This window comes from Mustela lutreola, chromosome 3, assembly GCF_030435805.1.
Source record: "Mustela lutreola isolate mMusLut2 chromosome 3, mMusLut2.pri, whole genome shotgun sequence".
In the NCBI taxonomy this organism is placed as follows: Eukaryota; Metazoa; Chordata; class Mammalia; order Carnivora; family Mustelidae; genus Mustela; species Mustela lutreola.
The window spans coordinates 54,169,385-54,189,898 of NC_081292.1; the positions used below are offsets into that span (position 1 = coordinate 54,169,385).

General features: G+C 39.5%; 1 protein-coding gene and 1 long non-coding RNA gene across 3 annotated transcripts in view; both read right to left on the minus strand.

Annotated features, from left to right (window-relative positions):
- ZBTB10 (zinc finger and BTB domain containing 10) overlaps window positions 1-12,145 on the minus strand; it is a 37,243-nt gene extending 25,098 nt beyond the window's left edge. The window contains exon 1 of one of the 2 annotated variants that reach the window (XM_059166149.1): window positions 11,881-12,145. In XM_059166149.1, the coding sequence (XP_059022132.1) occupies window positions 11,881-11,979 (99 nt within the window). In that variant the 5' untranslated portion in view covers window positions 11,980-12,145. Of the gene's footprint in view, window positions 1-9,977; window positions 11,040-11,880 lie in introns of those variants that run through there. The other variant, XM_059166148.1, reaches the window with a different exon arrangement.
- Window positions 12,146-17,400: 5,255 nt separating this feature from the next.
- LOC131826673 (uncharacterized) overlaps window positions 17,401-20,514 on the minus strand; it is a 70,832-nt gene continuing 67,718 nt past the window's right edge. Inside the window, exon 2 of the long non-coding RNA XR_009351699.1 lies at window positions 17,401-17,592. This is a non-coding gene — a long non-coding RNA (uncharacterized LOC131826673). The remainder of the gene's footprint in view (window positions 17,593-20,514) is intronic.

Below are 20,514 nucleotides of genomic sequence, written 5' to 3' on the forward strand. Positions count from 1 at the left end.
CATGATCCTGGGAGTCCTGGAATTGAGTCCCATATTGGGCTCCCTGCTTGGTGGGAATCTGCTTCTCCCTCTGACCTCTCTCCTCATGCTCTTTGATTCTCTCTCTCTCTCAAATAAATAAACAAATAAATAAATCTTAAAAAAAAAAATAGCATGTATCGTGTATAAGCCAAGAACATGGATCCAGAATTATTTAAAATTAAAATAGCAATTACTTTCCTATGAAAACAAACTTTCATCTATAGGAATCAAATTAGTTTGCCTTATCTCTAACTAATAAGAATGCAACAGTCCCTCACTGAATTATAAAATATTTAAGTTATAATATTGGGTACTTCATTCTATTTAACAGTACTAGAAAGGTAAATTTTTAGTCTTGGCAAACATCCAATCAAATAGGTCAATGAGATTAAATCTAAAAATAAAGTTAAGACCCAGGTAAGAAAATGTGTTTCAACTATAGGAATACCCAGCCATATAATTTCCCAATTAAGTTTCTTTTTTTTTTTTTTAAAGATTTTATTTATTTATTTGACAGAGAGAGATCACAAGTAGACAGAGAGGCAGGCAGAGAGAGAGAGGGAAGCAGGCTCCCTGCTGAGCAGAGAGCCCGATGTGGGCCTCGATCCCAGGACCCTGAGATCATGACCTGAGCCGAAGGCAGCGGCTTAACCCACTGAGCCACCCAGGTGCCCTCCCAATTAACTTTCAAAATGTCTTATTGTCTTTTTAGGGGCATAAATACTAAATGTAAAGTAAAATTCCTGAACTCAAAATACTCTTATGTATTTTTTTTTTAAAAAAGATTTTATTTTTTTTAAGTATCGCTATACCCAATGTGGGGCTTGAACTTACAAGTCCCAGATGAATAGCCACATGCTCTACTGGGAGCCAGCTAGGCACCCAGGAACTAAAAAAAAGTCTTTAAAGTTTGTAAATTTTCTTATCAATCTGAAAAGTATTCACTATAGTTCTGTTTAGCATCTCTTAAGTTATGGTAATTCCCATAGAACAACAGCACACTTTAATAATGGTTGTTAGAGGGGCACCTGAGTGGCTCAGCTGTTAGGCATCTGCCTTCTGCTCAGGTCAAGATCCCAGAGTCCTGGGATCAAGAACCTCCCTCATCAGGTTCCCTGCTTGGCAGGAAGCCTACTTCTCCCTCTCCCACCCACCCGTGCACAGTCTCTCTCTCTCTCTCTCTGTGTCAAATAAATAAATAAAATCTTAAAAAACAAACAAACAAACAAACAAACAATAATGGCTGTTAGAGAAATCAAGTAATCATTTTTTTCAGTCAAAAATGTTCTTAGATATTTCTGGTAGAAAAGATGGTTGAAACTCCTGGCCCTGAAGTATTAAAAATTCGTATTTTCTTTGCATAAAATAATAATTTAAATACAGGCCATTTCTGTAAATAACAAACATCCATGACTCTGGGAAAAAAAACATGAGAAGGTACATACTAGATTGTAAAACACGCTGAGAAAACAGATAGGCTTGGAGAAGAGGAGAGAGGAAGAATTTAAGAAAAAAACTGAAAGGTGTTGGTAACACAGTTAAGACTGCAAAAGAATTTTCATGTGGATAATTTAATTGGTGGTGAGATTCCCAAACAATCCCACAACTCCATTTAATCCCACACAGGCATGGCTAAATTACAAAAACAGTAGGTTAAGTCAAAGTACTGAACACAAGAGGCCACACATAAAGATCAATTTCCTTGAAACTAAACCAGGTCAGTGATCCATTTAAGAATTTTTGTGTTGCTTTCAAGTATGAGAAGTCAACTGAAAAACCAAATATTAGAATTCCAGGCCACTTCAGTATTCCCACAGGGGTAATGGAATAGTACAGATAACGCTGGAAGTCTGGGGTATATGATCACTATAGAACGATGCATGGGAGGTAGAGATTTTCCTTTTCATTTCCAAAAGACCCTTGGCAGTCTACTAGTTCTCAGTGCCTCACAGACATAATGCCCTAGAGTACTGTAATATCCTAATCCCCCCCCCCCATGCTTATCTATCAAGTCTCAAGGTCTAAATTAGCCTTCTTACCTCCTACCAAACACCCAATCTTCATGAACAACTGGCAGGTTTAAGGGAAATAAGCAAAACAAATTAATTCACTAGTCCCAAATTTTTGCTTTTGAAGGTCTGAAGTGAAGGAAGTGAGATTAAAAAAGACATTGTTTTAACCTTGGAGCTTGTACATAAACCAGTATGTTTTAAATGTGAAATTTTAAACTATTTACCAAAAGGGAATGAAAATGTGTGAATATATAAAGATCTAAATCAATACTAAAAACTACAATTAATGCTACAGTATCAATTTCTGTAAAAGAGTACTATTTACTTGATGTCCCTTTGAATAAGACTTTTTACTAATTTGCTTATGCTTTCCACTCAATGAAGAAACATCCAAAGTTGAAGAACCTTCTGTTAATGCAGGCCTGAAACTAAGCATTGCTATATGCATGCCATACATGCCCAGCAAAGCTCATTTGGTTCAAAGTTCTGATGTTGCAATAACAGTATATACACTTGGAAGAAGCAAAATTTTAAACACTGATCAAAATTTGGCAGCACATAATGAAGTATTTGTGACAGCAGTGAATTAGCATTTGCAAATCAAGAAGCCACCTAAAGTTTATAAATCTGGCAGTTCAAATCTTTGAGGAGGCGGCTGTGTCTTAACTATACAGTCATTTTAGGCGATGGTCACTGTGTTCTGCATTTTGGGGGCCAGTCTGAAGTTCTCAGCCATCATCAGACCAAATGTCCTAATTTTTAAAAATAACTCAGACAACAGCCTATCCACCAAAATATTTGCCCATTCTATTTTAACACAAAATATACAAATCAACCACAACTATTCAACCACTATTTCTTGTTAATGTTTTAAAAGAATAGTAATGTTCCTTGCTTTTATAAGCACCACCACCAATTTCTTTTTTGCTACTGATTAGAGGACTGTGCCTCGTTTCTGTAGCACCTATTAAATATGTTCTTTAAAATGAAGGCTTTCCAAGTCAAGAGTATGTGTACTCTCAAATCAAGAGTATGTGTACTCTCAAAACAGAGTATTATTTGGGCACTTGGGTAAATTAGAGCTTAAATAAGGACATAACATTAAAACAAACAGCTGGCATTATTTGCTGAACTAAACATATTGAGAAAATCTTAGGGGCACCTGGGTGGCTCAGTGGGTTAAGCTGCTGCCTTCGGCTTAGGTCATGATCTCAGGGTCCTGGGATCAAGTCCCGCATCGGGCTCTCTGCTCAGCAGGGAGCCTGCTTCCCTCTCTCTCTCTGCCTGCCTCTCTGTCTACTGTGATCTCTCTCTGTCAAATAAATAAATAAAATCTTAAAAAAAAAAAAAAAAGAAAATCTTAGTAATAAACTAAAAATCTTAAAGCAGTTTTCAAAGGAACTCACGCCATCTCTGCCTCTGGTTCCTTCTTTAACATTCTAAATGCCCACTGAGTATACTGATGAATTCACTGAGATATAAAAAATACACTGATGAAAAGCTTTAAGTATTTCTAGAACTGGTCTTTTCAGATGCTGGGAAACTTTTCTGTTCCTTTTCCCAAAATGGAAAACACAACATAGCCCAGACATTCATCTAAACTGGCTAAACAAGATTTTAAGAAAATGGACATTGAGCGACGCCTCAGTGGTTCCATGGGTTAATCATCTGCCTTAGGCTCGGCTCATGATCCCAGGTCATGATCCTGGAATTGGGTCCTGCACTGGGCTCCCTGTTCAGTTGGGAGCCTGCTTCTCCCCCTGCTTGTATGTGCACATGCAAGCTCTCTCTGACAAGTAAAATCTTTAAAAAAAAAAAAAAAGGATAGTCAGACTTCAGAAATGAGACAAACTGTTACATCAAAGATTCTATAAATCTGAAAAGTCTTCAAGTTTTTTTATTTGTAAAGATGCCCATAAGTAAAATTATGATTTCAGATCTGGAAGAGACCTTAGAATCAACTCTTCTAAAATTAATATAAAAAAGAAAATATATACGTAATATGCATCTTTAAACTTACTTCCAGAAAAACTAAAATAATAATAATAATAGTAAATATTTTACTTACAGAGGAAAATGTTGCTGAAAAGCTTGAAAAATCATGACTTGACTCAATTATTTAATACGCATAAAGTGGATGCCTACTTTAGGCAAGTTCTACAACTGTAGACCCAAAATGAGTTCAGACCACTAGAGTGCAAGACTCAAGGTACTCAAGAGTGTCAAAGGTGTTAAGAGAGCAGAGAGAAAGTCTACCTAGCCCAGTTATTTGTGGTGGTGGTGGGCGCGGTGGGGAGGTTTGAAGATGTACCTGGGCAGAGTCTTAGAAGATAAAAAAATGGGATGGGAGGATGAGCATTCCAAGCAAATGTAACAGCATTAAAAAGTAACAAGATGGTCTCACAGTTCCAGATTTATGAAAGAACTTCAAGGTGACCTACCACAAAGCCCAAGAAATGCAATTAATGCCCTTATGAATATTTTTGGAGGCTATAGCTTCCATCCATTTTCAAGGGAATCATATTCCCCCCCAGATTAAAAATGACTGTGACAGGTGCCTTACATCTGATTGGATTATAAAATATAAGAGACGGTTTTGACAGCTAAGTAGGGAACTAGTATCACAGAACTAAAACTAGAGATACTGTGACCCAGGTGAAGGTACTGTTAATAGTGCTACATACTTGCAAGAAACCAGGACCTTAACTAACTTAAGACGCAAAATGTTAATGGAGGGAGGGGTAATGGGTCAGAGTCTGGAAAAATATCTGGGAAGATAAAAATCAACAGAACATACTAGATACTGTGGGGGTATTGTAGGGTCAGTCTTCAGCACTCTAGCTTGGGCAGCTAGATAATGCCCCAAACAGCAGAGAACCCAAGACCATCACCTAATCTCCCCCACCCTTATGAAAGGAGAGTTGGAGAGAGAATTTCAGTTGCTAACAGTGAGTTCATGTGTAGTCAATCCAAAAAGGTTAAGAAAATACTATTTAGCTAAAAAAATCAACAACTACTATTTACTTTATCTACTCAAAATTACAATCCTTTCAATAAATGGATAAAAAGGCATTTCCAATATGAAACATGGAAGTGTAAACTGAAAGCATTAGAAACAAAAATCTTGGGGCACCTGGTGGTTCAATCAGTTAAGCATTGGCTTTTGGCTCAGGTCATGGTCCTGGGGTCATGGACAAGACCCTGGCACTGGGTTCCCTATTCTCCCTCTCCTCCCCACTTGTGCTATCTCTCTTCTCAAATAAAAAAATACAATCTTAAAAAAGAAATCTTTACTACTTTTGTTGCAGCTGCCCACTGGAACACTTTATTTTATTTTTTTTTTTTTTTTAAAGATTTTATTTATTTATTTGACAGAGAGAGATCACAAGTAGACGGAGAGGCAGGCAGAGAGAGAGAGAGGGAAGCAGGCTCCCTGCCGAGCAGAGAGCCCGATGCGGGCCTCGATCCCAGGACCCTGAGATCATGACCTGAGCCGAAGGCAGCGGCTCAACCCACTGAGCCACCCAGGCGCCCTGGAACACTTTATTTAAAGAATAAAATCATTCCACTTCTGAATCCAAATTTTTGAAGAAAATGGAAATTCTAATTCTATACATCAGTGGTGGAATGGAAATCTTCAGGTAATTTTAACCTTCAGCCAATCTTAGATACCAAAGATATGCTTTATTTCCAGCACTCTTCTCAAAAACACACACGCATTAAGCAAGTGTCTATGACAGCAACATATTTCATGATCCTCCCACTTACCACTGCTAAACAATTTGCCCATTTGTTAACAGAATAAAATACAAACATTTTAGCATGACAAAAGACCCTGCATAGTCTATTACCTATTCAAACTTGATTTTTCATCCTGCTCAGTAACGAATTATCCACTTCTCAATTTTATTTTGTTAATCCCGCTTCCAATCACAGTGCTTGGAATGCTCACCCCTCCCTGTTCAACACCTATTCATTTAACACAATGAAGTTCAAGAGCCAATTATACAAGCTTCTCCCAACTTTTCACAAGCAGAATTGATGACTTCCTTTTGCATTTTCCCCGTAACTCGAACACACTTCTAAAAAGATACCTATTCATTTTATTATGTCTGCCTCTTCTCACTAGACTACAAGTTCCTTGAGGGCAGAGAAAATGTCTGATTTATAGGTTTTAGCTCCAGTGCTTTGGATCTACCTCACGTAAGTAAATTTAAGAGGGAGAAAGAAACCAATCCTATACACACTGTAGGGTACTGTCAAAGACTACTAAAAAGTTAAAAAAAAAAAGGGGGGGGGGAATGAACCAGCTTAACAAATCAAACATAATGAATGTTAGACCCTATATATTATACAAAATGCTTATTTAATGGGTCAGAGGTTGGTTGTTTAAAGTAGGCTTCACACCTAACATGGAGTCCAATGGGGGCTTTGAACTTATAACCCTGAAATCAAGAGCCTGACATTTAACCTACTGAGCTACCCAGGTGCCCCTCATCTTTAATATTTCTTAATGAAAGGTTCTTCAGCCTTTCTTCCTACACTGTGAAAAACAAAAAAACCTTTAAGCCTTATCTTTGTCAAATGCAAAGAAGGCTGTTACAGACAAGACCATGTCAGTTTTGCTTTAGTTGAATGTCTATCAGATCACTGACCTAAATTCAGTATTTATTTTTTAGAAAGATTAATGAAATTACAGCAATACATCTGATGGTGTGTTTTAGATTTAGTAAACTGGAAAGAGTTGACAGAATGTAATTTAGGCTATGAAAATTTCACAATTAGTAGAAAGTGATCTGAACCGAGATACAGTGGTAACCACTGTTAAAGCAATTTTGGAGTCCTCTAGGCTAAATGGTCAAATCCTGTATAACCTAATCACTTAACTTTCCTTGATGAAGGCAGTTACTACTTAAAATAAAAACTGTATGTTATGTTACCCCTTACATCCTTATGAAGAATAGAAGAATCTCTCTGAAATAGAAGGCTCAGAACAGATTCTGAGAGACTATTTTGACTCTGCCATGAGCAATATTACAGAACAGCAAACTTTCTAGAAATGTGTTTTAATTCTTTGGCCACCCCGGACTTAATGAAAAAGAACTTTTCTTACTTTCAGAACGTGTAAGTAAGAAAGAAAAGTAACACTTGTGATACTTTAAGATTTGGCCAACCTCCTCTCAAAAAGCATCCCTCTTTTAAATAAGCTAGAGGAGTTGAGGGGAATAAAGGGTGTGAACGACCCTTAGGCTCAAACTGAATTCTTGCCTGAAGAACTACAGAACTCTCATTTCATTTTCAAGATAGAACAAAGCTAATGCAAGATATTCTTATGAAGTAGTGAAAAAATGTGCATGTATGAGAAGTCTCAGAATGTTTAAAGAACAGGATGGCCAAAGTCTCTGAAGATATGAAAAGGAAAATTTAGGATTCTCTAAAATCAGGATTGATCCCGTAAGATGAAGTGGGCAAAACTATCAAAATTGGTTTAACACTGAGACACACGAGGTACCAGGCTACCAAAAACTTGTAGTTATTGGTGATAAATAATAATGGCTAGCATTTAAGTCATTACATGCTGGCACATATACTTTGCATACATAGGGGAACTAGAAGTTAAACTCATTTGCCTGCCCAGAAAGTAGAGGATTAGGATTCAGTCCCCCTAACCTTAAACCAACTCCAGAATGCTCTTACAGACTGTGTTATACTGCCTCCTACAGGTAGTCAAAAGCTACAGGGTAAAGTGGAAAACAAAAACAAAAACAAAAAAAACCTAATTGAATTCTGCCCGTATGAATAAGTCAATTCTTGAAAAGGTCACTCGAATCAGCAAGACAAAGATATGCTGGTAGTACCTGGGGTCAACAGCAAGGTTAACACCCCAAACGGACGTTGCAATGAAAACGGAGAAGTTAGGATCAATTCAGAGTAGAAACATCCAGAATCTAATCAAAGAAACCAATATATAACCTTAGACACACGACTTACTAAATTGTATTGTCTTCAGCCTAATAAGAGAATGTCCTAATAAGAGAAAGATGGCATGCATGATATCTTAAAAAGGGGACTTTTGAGGGGGGGCAAAGAGAAAAGGAGGAATAATTCAGAGATCAAGTTTAGAAAACGTTTTACCTAGGGACTGAATTCCCTGATCCAGATAAGCCTAGGGGAGAAGGATACACCACTCTAAGACTATCATAAGGTTATCCAACTAATTCCCCTTCCTCTGATTTCAGGTTCACTAAGCAGCTAATTATATTTTGCATTCCCACTCGGATTTGCCTACAGGGACAGACTATGCTGATAAGAGTAACTGGTCCACTGTATATTAAGAATATTTCTTTTTAGAATTTTCTGAATAACCAACCTAATTATTTAGGAAAGTACACTTTCATTTTCACAAGTCCCCCACCTCCATCATCTTACAACGTTTTACTTAACTCTTTAAAGTCCCCAACTCTACACCTATAAAATAAAATAATTACTTTGCATAGTAAGGTAATGTGTGCTTGGCATACAGAACACAAGGAAACATTAGTTATATTTCACTCCATTACCCAAGCTCACAAAGCTAGTAATTGCAGAAAGCTTGAGATCTGAACCCAGATTTACTCCAAAAGCCATTCTTTTTCCATTACAACATTCCCTATAGGCTCTAGTCTCAGTTGTCATCAAGGACTCTAAGACTTAGGACAATTTACTTAACCTTTTGGGATTGTACATCTTTAAGTGACCTTCCTTCTAGAGCTTAGGCAACTCAAATTTGTGCAGAAACTTACCACTCTCCCATGGGAAAAATAACCTTATGCTTTAAAGTTAACTTCTGAGAAACTACTGTGCAATGGAGTTATTGGATAGCACCTAATTAACTCCAGCGCAAGTGTTTTGAACAGCAAGATCACTCCAATAAACATGCAGAGGGTATCACATCTGAAAGTTGACATTCTATAATCAGTGACTTTTTACCAATACAAAAGAATACAGGTTGTCTGAAAAGACTTAAAACAAGAACTGGCTCAACATCTCTTTCAGCTTAAAAAAGGATTTACCAAAATGGTAAGCCTACTATCTTTAAACTGGAAATTATAAATCAAGAAGTAAGGACTGAAGTATAGCCTGTTTTCTAACTAAGGACTTCTGTTTTCAAGGAGTTTAGGAAATATTCTCTACCAGCCTACTACCTGATATAAGTAAAATCACACCTTAATATGCAAAGTTTAAAGTAAACTGCATTTACAAGAAACTTTTTTCCTAAAAGGGAGGATTACAGAAAATCTCAGCACAAAAACCTGGGTAGAAGGAAACAAGTAAAAACTACAATAGTTTACCAAAGCCATGTCTTTGGTAAGAGAAAAGTTCAAGGGAGATGAATTTAGTAGTATTATCCACAAGGAGTGTTATCCAAATAGCTTCCTCTACATTTACATACTGCGCTCACATTTCACATTATCCAGACCTGATATATAGAATTTTCTCAGCTGAATGTTTTCCTGAAAGGGTCTGCATCAAAGCTTAAGGAAATTGTTTAACTCTTTCTTTAAATGCCAGATTTGACTTCCATCAGCATGCTGAAAGTCTATGAAACACAAGGCAGCTTTTCTAAAATCACAGCTAATAAAATTTTTGACCGCAAGTCAACTTTTTTTAAAGTTAAAACCTTCAACCTCGCCTTCTTATACTTCTTAAAAATTCTGATGGGCAAAGGACGGACTCATAATAAATAAATTCAGCGCCACGATTAGAAAATTGTCATTCCATTCCCCACCCCTCCCAACACAGATTACTTTTGAAAACTTGTTCCCAGGCTTTCTAAACCCCCACGCAACAGCTCCCTGCAATTCCACAACTGGAACGATGCCTTCACCCAAGAGTGTGTCGCTTTTTGGCTGATAAATCTCTCCCTAAAAGATCTGAAAAAGTAGGGAGCAGGATATACTGTACCTGGGCGTTGGCTTCGTGGAGTTTGTGCTCGTTAGAGACGTGGTGTCTCAGAAGAAGGGTTTTCTTGTAGTTTCGGGTCCCTCGCGAAAGCTCATCGTGCCCCACTTGAGGAAGGTCCCCGCTTCCCCCGTCCTCAGGGGTCTTTTGGCACCAGCCGCAAGACATAAGGCCAGTATCCTTGGAATACCGCAGCCAGGGAAAATCTTTGAGCCAAGAGGTCTGGAAGGAGCACTGTAGCTTCTGCATTAGGGACTTGGGCCGCGCGAGCGGGAAGTGCTGGACAGTCTCTCCTTCGCCAGCTCCCACACCGCTGCCCTCCACTTCGTCCCCGCCATCGCCGCCCGACCGCCTGCTGCTGCTGCAGCTGCCGCCTTCCGCCCCGCTGCCGTCGCCCAGGCTCGCCCCCTCCTCCTCGTCCTCGGTGCTGTCGCTCAGGGACGCGCCGTCCTGCATCAACTCCTTCCCCTCCAGCGCGTCCAGCTCCAGATCCACAGCCGCTGGCCCTCGCCCATTGAAATGCCTCAGGGGCCACGCCGAGGTCTCGGGGCGGCCGCGGCTACTGCCATTGTTGCCGAGACCCCCGCCGCCACCGCCTCCTCGGAAGGCCAGAGTCCGACGGTTCCTTTCCGCTAGCAGGGGGCCCCCCGCGCCACCGCCGCCCAGCGAGGTGGGGCCGCTCGCGTCTTGGGGGAGCAGCAACTCCTTGGTTTCCTCGGCGGCGGCGGCGGCCGCCCCAGCGGAGGCCTCCAGGTCTTGGGGCTCCAGGCCCTCCAATTCCACTTCCTCGTCGGCCCCCCGCCCATTGAGCTGCTGAGGCGCTAGCGGCTGGGGCTGTCTTGGCTGGGGCTGCTGAGGCCAAGCCGAGGCCTCCCCGCCAGCGTTATTGTTCGTGGAGCTGCCGCCGCCGCCACTGGCGGTGACCAACCCGCCTCCTCGGAACGCCAGCGTCCTGCGGTTCATTTCACTGAACGACATGGCGCGCGCCGCCGCCGCCGCCCGGTGCCCCGGCTCGCGCCCGGCCTCGGGCCGCGTCCCGCGCGCTCCCCGCCGCTCCCCCTCGGCTTCGCCCCCGCCCCCACCCCCGGCGTTCCGGTCTCGCGGGGCTCGGCCTCGCCCTCCCGCCCGGCCGCCCGGCTCGTGCTCGCTCCCGGGGCTGCCTCACGCGTCCACCGCCGCCCGCCGGGCCGCCGCCTCCGGCCGCCTCCTTGTCCTCCACCCCCGCCCCGCTGTGCTCCGGGCAGCGTCCCGCGCGGAGAAGGGGGCGGGCGGCGGAGAGGTGAGCAGCGAGCCGGGGGCGCGTGGGGCCTTCGAAGTTGAGAGGCGGAGTGCGGGGAGACCCTCCGCTGCCCCTCTTTAAAGCCGCGCGCACACACCGACCCTCCAAACAGATATCCTTCCTCCGGTGCGCCGAGGAGTCCCGACGCCGTCGCCCGCTTCCCAGGCGCTGAGGGCGAGAGGCACGTTAAACTGCTGGGCTCCGCCACATAACGAACCGACAATAAAGCCGGCGGAGCGTTTCCGTCCGACCAGGCCCTGGCGGAGGTCGAATGGCAAATGAACAACGGACCGTGCGCCCACAATGCACCGGGGTAGCAGTAACCGCTGGAGGGGGAAAGGGTGGGGGCCGGGCTGGGGGAGGGGGGCTGGGCTTGGGGCTGGGCTGGGGTGGGGTGGGGGCGCCAGGGGACCAGGAAAGGGGCTGGGCCGCGCCTCCGGCCTGGGGGCGGGGGTGCGGCCAGGGGGGAAGGAAGTCGGCCGAGGGGCGGGGGACAAAAGGCCGAGCGTCTGGCTGGGGGTCTCGGGGAGGGGGCGGGCGTGTGCGGCCGGGGCCGGGCTACGCGGAGGACAAACAGCTGGCGAGTGTCAGGGTCTGGCCGCCTCCCCGCTGCCCACAAGCACCTACCCGCGCCCGGGACGCACATTTTCCTTCTCTCGCCACGAGTTCACCTGGGACTTTGGAAATAACTGTGCGGTGGGAGCTGCTGCGCTCCAGCCTTGTCATTTGCTAGGGGTGGGTGGCGGTGCCCAAGGAAGTGAACTTATTTTGTTCCTTCACAAAGACTGGACCAGGCGGTGCCTTTCACGCGAGGAGGTTACAACCACCGACACCTCCTTGTCTGCAGCATTGTGTGTGCGAGGCAGCACCTCGGGCCCAAGGCAATAATCATTTCACAGAAAATGCACCGCCCCGAGTGTCTTATTGCTGTGATGAAATGGAAATTTAAATAAAAGGTCGAACACGTGCGTTCACTGGGAAGTATTGACATGGGTGTTACATCACCACCAGCCAATCAGATAACTCCAGTCGTGTTTATACTTCTACAACCACCTTGTGAGTATTACAGTATGTCATAACGTTATAAATATTAGGCAGGGTTTTCCCCAGGAGCGGGGAGGAGTCTGTTTCTACGGACGTTGTGTGCGACTCCAAGGACTGTGGATCTAAAAACAAGAATTAGTTATTGAGATTTATTTTTTTAATTGTTTACATGGCATATGGAATTCAGAATGATTAGAAGAACAAACTGAGCTGGAAATGAAACTCCTAATCTTGGTCGAGTTTTTCAGAAAAAGGTTGTCCAACTTAGAGCCCTTATACTCCTATTCCTGAAATTTCAATAGGCTACATTTAGAAAATTCTAATGTGTTTGGACTCGTTTTACTGTTTTAAAATGTGAAATAGTCTTAAGTTCTTTTTATTCAAACCTATTTCAGGTTTAAAAAAGATGTTTTCAACCTATGGCGAGGCTTTTTAACTTTTTTGTTAATATTTTAAATCAAACTAATACGAAATATATTCAAGATAATTACTGTTGAAAAAGGGGAAAAGGACGTTTATATGACAGGGTATACTTTTTACGTTAAATACTTTGGGATGTGCAAAGAAAAAAAAATATGCACAAACTTTTTACACCTACAGATTATTGTTAGAGGCTGCATTATGTATTAAAGGAAAGTAATATGTTTAATAAAGAGCATGTGTTACAATTTTTAGGCCCTCTAGTTTTATGATTCTGTTCTATTGAAATTTCTCTTTCTAAAATGAGATAGATATTATAGCTTTGAGTATATAATGTGGAGTGTGGAATATGGTGTGATTCTCAAGATTAATTTTAACAAACAGATTTTTCTCAGACATAAAGTACCATTAGTAGTAATATTTTTCAATGGATAAGCACATTCATGCACATCAAGACTCATATATACTGTTGATTGTACAGATTTATACAAAGCAACTTCTGCCTAATTCATTATAATTTTAATATCTATGAAAATAAACAGTATTATATATCAAGAAAATGTTAGTTTTATATTATAGATGAAATATAATTTTAATGTAAAGAATGCTGCTGATAACCTGCCACAAAAAGGTATTGGCTTTGAGTTATTTTTCCAGTAATAATCATATTGTTATCTGCCTACCAGTGATCAACAGCTTGAAATTCTGATATAAATCCTCAGATTGTTACTGTTTGTGGGTTTTTTTTTTTTTTCTTCATTTTGTCCTGCTTTGTTTTAGTAGTTGGGAAATCTAAGACAGTAGAATCATGACACTGACCTAATTTGTACATTGAAGAAAAATGATTCTGCCTGCTTGGTCACATATAATATGTGTTTCCATATTAATTTATGGGAAAATGTTATAATAATATTGTACTTTGTCGTTAATGCATTTTTTCAATTCCAGGCACTTTGCAAATAAATGCATTATTTATTGTATTTTGACCACCACTGCCTCCGCTATAAAAAGAGAGAAGAATTACTGAAGTTAATTGCTTATCTAGGATTAAGGATTAAGGTAATGGTAAGTGAAAATGGATTTACGAATTTTTATTTCAACTTTACAAATTGTTTTCATTCCCAAACTGTAAAATGCATGTCTTTGCTTTCATGTATCTTATATGTCTAGTACCTAATAGGCGCTCTGAAAGTTTATGCTAGTATTACTATTTTTGCTTTCAGGCAGCACCAGAGTCACCGAAAGTGTTTGAATCCCTAATGGTGTGAACTGTGTCGGGACTGTGTTTTTCTCAGACGTATATCTTACCTTATATTTTGTGAAATCCATCTTGTTTTCTGTCTGGAATTATATTTAAACATGAACTAATTAGGAATGAACACTAGATTAAAATGGTACAAATGAATGACTTAAATTCTAGGACTACTGAACTCCTAACAGCCAAATGGTGTGACTGTGTGGTGTTTGTATGTGTTTATATTTTTATCATTTTTTCTGTATAAATATATATTCAGTTGTCTTTCTCTGAACCCTAAGGAGGATGGATCAGAAGCAAAGTAGAAGATAGTGCTCACAAATGTCTCAAAAACAGCCCTATGAGGGAACTTTGAGTAACAGGGGATCTCCTGTTGTGTAAATGGAGTTTTTAAGAATTCCCCCACCCCTTCCAGTCTCCTGCTAGCAAGCAGGGATCTGTTCTCCCCTTAGCCCCTAAATTTGCAGTTGAGGGTTCTACCATATTTAAGGGGATTTCCCCCTTATGCTTACCAGGGGAACCCCTCAAGAATGGGGCATTCCCCAACCAATTTATCCCCTAAATTCACTTGAGGCTATGTAAAAGTGCTGTAGGTTATCTTGATACTGGCCCACTAGAACTGCTCTGAGGCTGAGATCCTATACCTTGGTCAGCTGATATTTGATGGCCAACATGACTGTCATTTACTACCTTGGTAGAGACACTTGGACTCTTTAGGTTCTAGGAACAATGGCGTATGCTTCTGTCTGTGGGATTGACATGTGTCATCTGCCAGAATGAAGTATGTGAGAATGGTAACTGTGTGTTACTCACTCTTGTAATCCCCTACCCCAATCCCAGCTTAGCACATATTAGGCAATTAGGAAATGTTTGTTGAATAATTTATCTTTCCTTGCAGTGTGTTTTGGTAGGCAACTTTTTCTTCTGTTTCTTCTTTTTTCTTTCCTTATTAAGTAAGAGATGTTATTTTTTAAAGTACTGAGCTAATGTTTCCACTAAATTTATGTTAAAAAAAAATACATATACAATGGAATATTATTCTGTCCTAAAAAAAAAAAAAAAAGGAAGGAAATCTTGCCATTTGCAACAACATGGATAAAACTGGAGAACATTATGGTAAGTAAAATAAGCCAGACACAAAAGGAAAAATACTGCATGATACTATTTTATGAGGTATTTAGTCAAACTCCTAGAAGCAGAAAGTGGAGTAATGGTTGTTAGGGGTTGGGGGTGGGGAGGGGGAAATGAGAGCTGATAGTCAAAGGGTACAAAGCTTCAGCTATGCCCTGTGAATAGTCTTAGACATCTACTGTATAGCATCATGCCTATATTTAACGATACTGTACTGTATAAAATTTTGCTAAGGATGTGGGTATTAAGTGTCCTTCACAAAAAAAGTAAAAATAAAGTGGGCAGTAGAAAACTTTTGAAGACGATGGATGATATGTTGATGGCATAGGAAGTGATGATGGTTTCACAGATGTGTACTTATCTCCATATTCATTAGTTTGTGTACATTAAATGGGTGCAGCAGGGGTCCTGGCTGGCTCAGCCAGAAGAGCATGCTACTCTTGATCTCAGGGTTGTGAGTTTGAGCCCCATGTTGGGTGTAGAGATTACTAAAAAAGAAAAAAGAAAAAGAAAAAACCCTTGAAGAAATAATAAAAGAAATACAAGGTTTGTATATTTTTTTTGTAGTCAGTCCTACCTCAAGAAAGGGGTTTAAGCCAAAAAAGCAATGATAATCATGTAGTTGAATATAAATAATATCATATTATGAACACCATTTTCTATGTAGCTTACAGTGAATTACAGTTTACACCCTGCCTTCTAAATTAAATTAAGGTAGTATTATTATACTCATTTAACAGATTGAGGAAACTCAAGTACAAAAGGGTTAACCAACTTGCTCAGGATTATCGGATGAGGCAGAAGCTATGCTTGTAAGGTTGAAGACAACCTCTAGTCTAAGGCACCCTTTCCTACTAAAACACACATGCTGCACTTTATCTGCATAATTATAGGCTACACTAAATTTTAAACTTTTTTCATACTTTAAACATGCTCATAAGGGAAAAAAATAAGAAAAAAAGATCACTCATTTTTTCTGGTAACAACTAACTACTGTTGTGTAAATACAGTCATTTTTTCGGTACCTAGCTGAAATTGTTTTTGGTATTTATGAATTGGGTCTTAGGATATTTGTGCTTATAGTTATTAATATTTTTAGTGTCATTTTAATGGCTATGGAGAATACCATAATTGATTAACCAGTCTTCTATTGTTGGGCTTATCATTGTTTATAGATTTTTTGGTCATTTTAAACAATTCTTTAGTGTATATTCTTGAAACTAAAACTTTGTCTCTATTATTTCTTTTGGATAAATCCAAAAGGGAGAATTTCTTGCAAAAGTTATAAACATTTTAATAAAGTCATTAGTATTATTTCTTGCCCTCCAGAAATGCTCTCAAAAGTGTAAGTAGTACAGAAAGAAAATAAAATTAGAGAAGTATTTCTACTGTGAAAGACCTAGTTCTAAGTAGAACACATAAACAAGAGCATTAAAGAAAAATCTCTGACGTAATTGACTATATAAAATTATAAAACTTGTTTTTCAGAGATATAATAAAGATTTTTTTTTAGGTGTACCAGGAAAAAGAAATCTGGGGTATATATGAGAAAGGTTCACTATCACTAATATACAGATGTCTCTTATAAATCAGTAGGTCAACCACATACCTAGTAGAAAAAAAAATGTGCAAAAGACGTAGTAAACCATATAAGAAAGAATACAAATTATTACATGTGGGAAGATATGTTGGCCAGTAACCAGAGGACTGTTGCATAAAAAACACCAGTTGATAAGTATATTTTTAATCCACCAGAGGTATAGTAAAATAAATATAATTGGGAATGTAGAATAACTTATCTGGTAGGCTGTTTGGCTATATGTATCCAAATAGGGGAAAAAAAATGTATGTATGTATATATCTTTTTACCCAGCAATTTCCTATCCAGAAATTTATCCTAGACAGGTATATTAAGATGTCTTTGCAAGGGTGTTCATTGAGCACTGTTTATGTGCCTAAAAAATTTGAGCATCTATCAATGTGGGGTTATTTACTTAAATTGTGGTACTTGTTTATAATGAATTACTCACCAACCATTAGGAAGGACAATGTGGCATTTTATGAGTCCATGGCTTATCATTGAGTGAAAAAAGCAATGTATTAACATATATAATAAGAAAATTAATTCATTCTATTAATGTTTATTGATAACCATGGTCCCTAGAATATATACATAAGTTCATATATGAATACTAGCATGGAAGTAGTTTAAAAGGATAGTCACTATCTTTTTATGAATGGGGCCGTTAATTTTCTCAGTAATTGAATTTCAGTTTTTAAAAAAATTTCTTGACACATTTTCTATACTGTTGTTTATTGAGAATATAATTTATATTAGGTATATGCTCCAAAAAAATACAGCAATTTTCATTTTGGGAGGAAAAGTTAACTTTGATAATCGATGACATGCTTTATCCCAGGACTTCTGAGAAGGAATTTCATTCATTCTTCCTTTTCTCTACTCACTGTGAACCAATTTTGCCTTGCCCCTAAAAAATAAACATGAAAGATTTAAAAGACAAAAACCAGGGTTTCTTTTCTTAGAAAATCTAAATTTCCTTAAAACCCGATGTTTCAAACTCTCAAGTTTACATGCATTTGTTCAGAGAAGCATCTATCTCAGTAAACCATACATTCTCGCCCTGCCCTCTAATCCATTCCTACAGCAAAGCCAGTAATCTTTTCAAAATGCAAATCTGATCCTATCTACCCACCCACACTCACGCTTAAAACCCTGCAAAGGTCTCAATTATTTTCTGTTGGTGTGCACATCAAAACACTTTCTTTTCTTTCTTTTTTTTTTTTTTTTAAGATTTTATTTATTTATTTGACAGAGATCACAAGCAGGCAAAGAGGCAAGCAGAGAGAGAAAGGGGGAAGCAGGCTCCCTGCTGAGCAGAGAGCCCAATGCTGGGCTCCATCCAAGGACCCCAGGATCCTGACCTGAGCTGAAGGCAGAGGCTTTTTAACCCACTGAGCCAACCAGGCGCCCCCAAAACACTTTCTATTTGCCAGCCTGTACAGGCCAGCAAGGTCTGGCTGACTTTCCTACTCAAGCTCCATCTCATGCCTGGTTTCTCCCTGCCTCTGACACTCTCCTCCTAAAGCTAGCCTTTTTCTTTCCTTTGTGTTTGCTTTGTTACCTACCTTCCTGGCCGTTGTACAGGGTGTTCCCCATCAGTAATGTTTTTCCCTCCTTTCTCCTAATTAATTCACATTCATCTTTAGATGAATTTTCCTAACCACTCATACCCACCATTATTCAAATATCCTGTTGCAGAGTCTCCTAGCATTTTTTTAATTCTCTTTTACAGACTTGTCATTATTGTAGTTTTTAAACATATATAATTATTTGATTATTGATTATAAACCAAAATTCCATGAGGGCAAGGACTATATATGGTTTTGCTCAATATTTGTATTTCCATCATCAAGAAACAGGGACTGTGACATCACAGGCAATCAGTAAGGATTGGTCAAATGAATCAATATATGAATGAGCAAATTTGCAAATACTAGGTATACACAACCTTGGACTTTCAACAAAAGGCTAAAACATAGAGTAAATTGGTCAGAAAGAATAAACTAGTAGAGCAAAAATGCTGTAGGGATTAGGTATTGATAATATTTGCATGCTGTACAATGTAAGGCATTTCTATAAAGTATATTGTAGGAAGATTGTTTCAAAGTTTTTAAGAACTAAAGCTAGTGTAGTATAAAAATAAATTGAATTTTAGAATAATTATAATTGAATAAAAATAATTGAATTATAGCTACTATACTAGGTCATTAAAAATATACAAAAATGAAATGTTTCTTTATGTGTGAAGTTATGGTTTTATTTATTTTTAAAGATTTTATGTATGTATTTGTCAGAGAGAGAGCATAAGCAGGGGGGGTGGCAGGCAGAGGGAGAAGCAGGCATCTATCTCAAGCAGGGAGCCTGATGCCAGATGGATCCCAGGGTCCTGACCTAAGCCTAAGGCAGATGTTTAATCAACTGAATCACCCAGGCGTCCCTGTGAAGTTATGGTTTTAATCAAAAGTATTTGAAAATGCAGGGGTGCTTTGACTAGCTTAGTTGGTAGAGCATGTGACTCTTGATCTCATGGTTATAAGTTCAAGCCCCATGTTGAGTGTGGAGCCTACTTAAAATTTAAAAATTTTTTTAAAAATTAAAAATTAGGTGAGTAGCATTTTAAAAATATTTGAAAATTCAGAATTTAATGATAGCTAACCATGTTGTGTTTGCAGTTTTCATTTTATTTTTCATTTTAATTTTTTAGAATGTCTTCTTTTTTTTAAGTTCAGGTGATCTCTGCATTTTAATTAATCACAAGTAGGAGTTAGCTCTCTGTTCTCTGAGAAAGTTGAAGTAAAAAGTAAAATGCCTTCTTCATGTATGTGAGTTGTAAAAAAGTAGCCTATTTTTACAATATGAATTTTTTATATTGGCTGTAAAGAATGAGAATGAGAACAATAAAAGTAGGGGTAGAGGTTTAATATTTATTTATTTATTTATTTATTTTTATTATTTATTTTATTTTATTTTATTTTTTTTTTTTTTAAAAGATTTATTTATTTATTTATTTGTCATAGAGAAGCGAGAGAAAGCACAGGCAGACAGAGTGGCAGGCAGAGGCAGAGGGAGAAGCAGGCTCCCCGCCAAGCAAGGAGCCCGATGTGGGACTCGATCCCAGGACGCTGGGATCATGACCTGAGCCGAAGGCAGCCGCTTAACCAACTGAGCCACCCAGGCATCCCATATTTTTATTATTTTTTTTAAAGTAGGCAGAGAGGCAGACAGAGAGAGAGGAGGAAGCAGGTTCCCTGCTGAGCAGAGAGCCCGATGCGGGGCTCGATCCCAGGACCCTGGGACCATGACCTGAGCCGAAAGCAGAGGCTTTAACCCACTGAGCCACCCAGGTGCCCCTTAATATTTATTTTTATTGAAAACTCAATTACTAAAACCACGTATGCAATATCAATTTTTATAGGAAATCAATATTTAGCTTACAGATACTGTTTGGCTCACAAATTCATTTTCCTGATCGGTTGATGAACTAGGCTCTGATCCATAGCCAGAGATTTCATGCCAATCCTCTTTTATAAGTTTATAAATACAAACCATTTACCTTCAGAAGGACCATGTGAGAAAACATGGGAGAAAGATGTCAGGGACATAAAGGTACAGTGCTATGAAGAAATGTTCTGAAGTGGGACTTTCTGTACAACTTCATGCAATAATTTCATAGGGGGCTTAAATGCCAAATAAGTTAACTTCCCCCAGAATTTGGAGGTAATGTCAAAGTCCGAAAATACCACACTTTGGGGGCGCATAGGTGGCTCAGTCTTTAAGCATCTGCCTTTTGCTCAGGTCATGATCTCAGGGTCTTGGGATCCATGTCAGA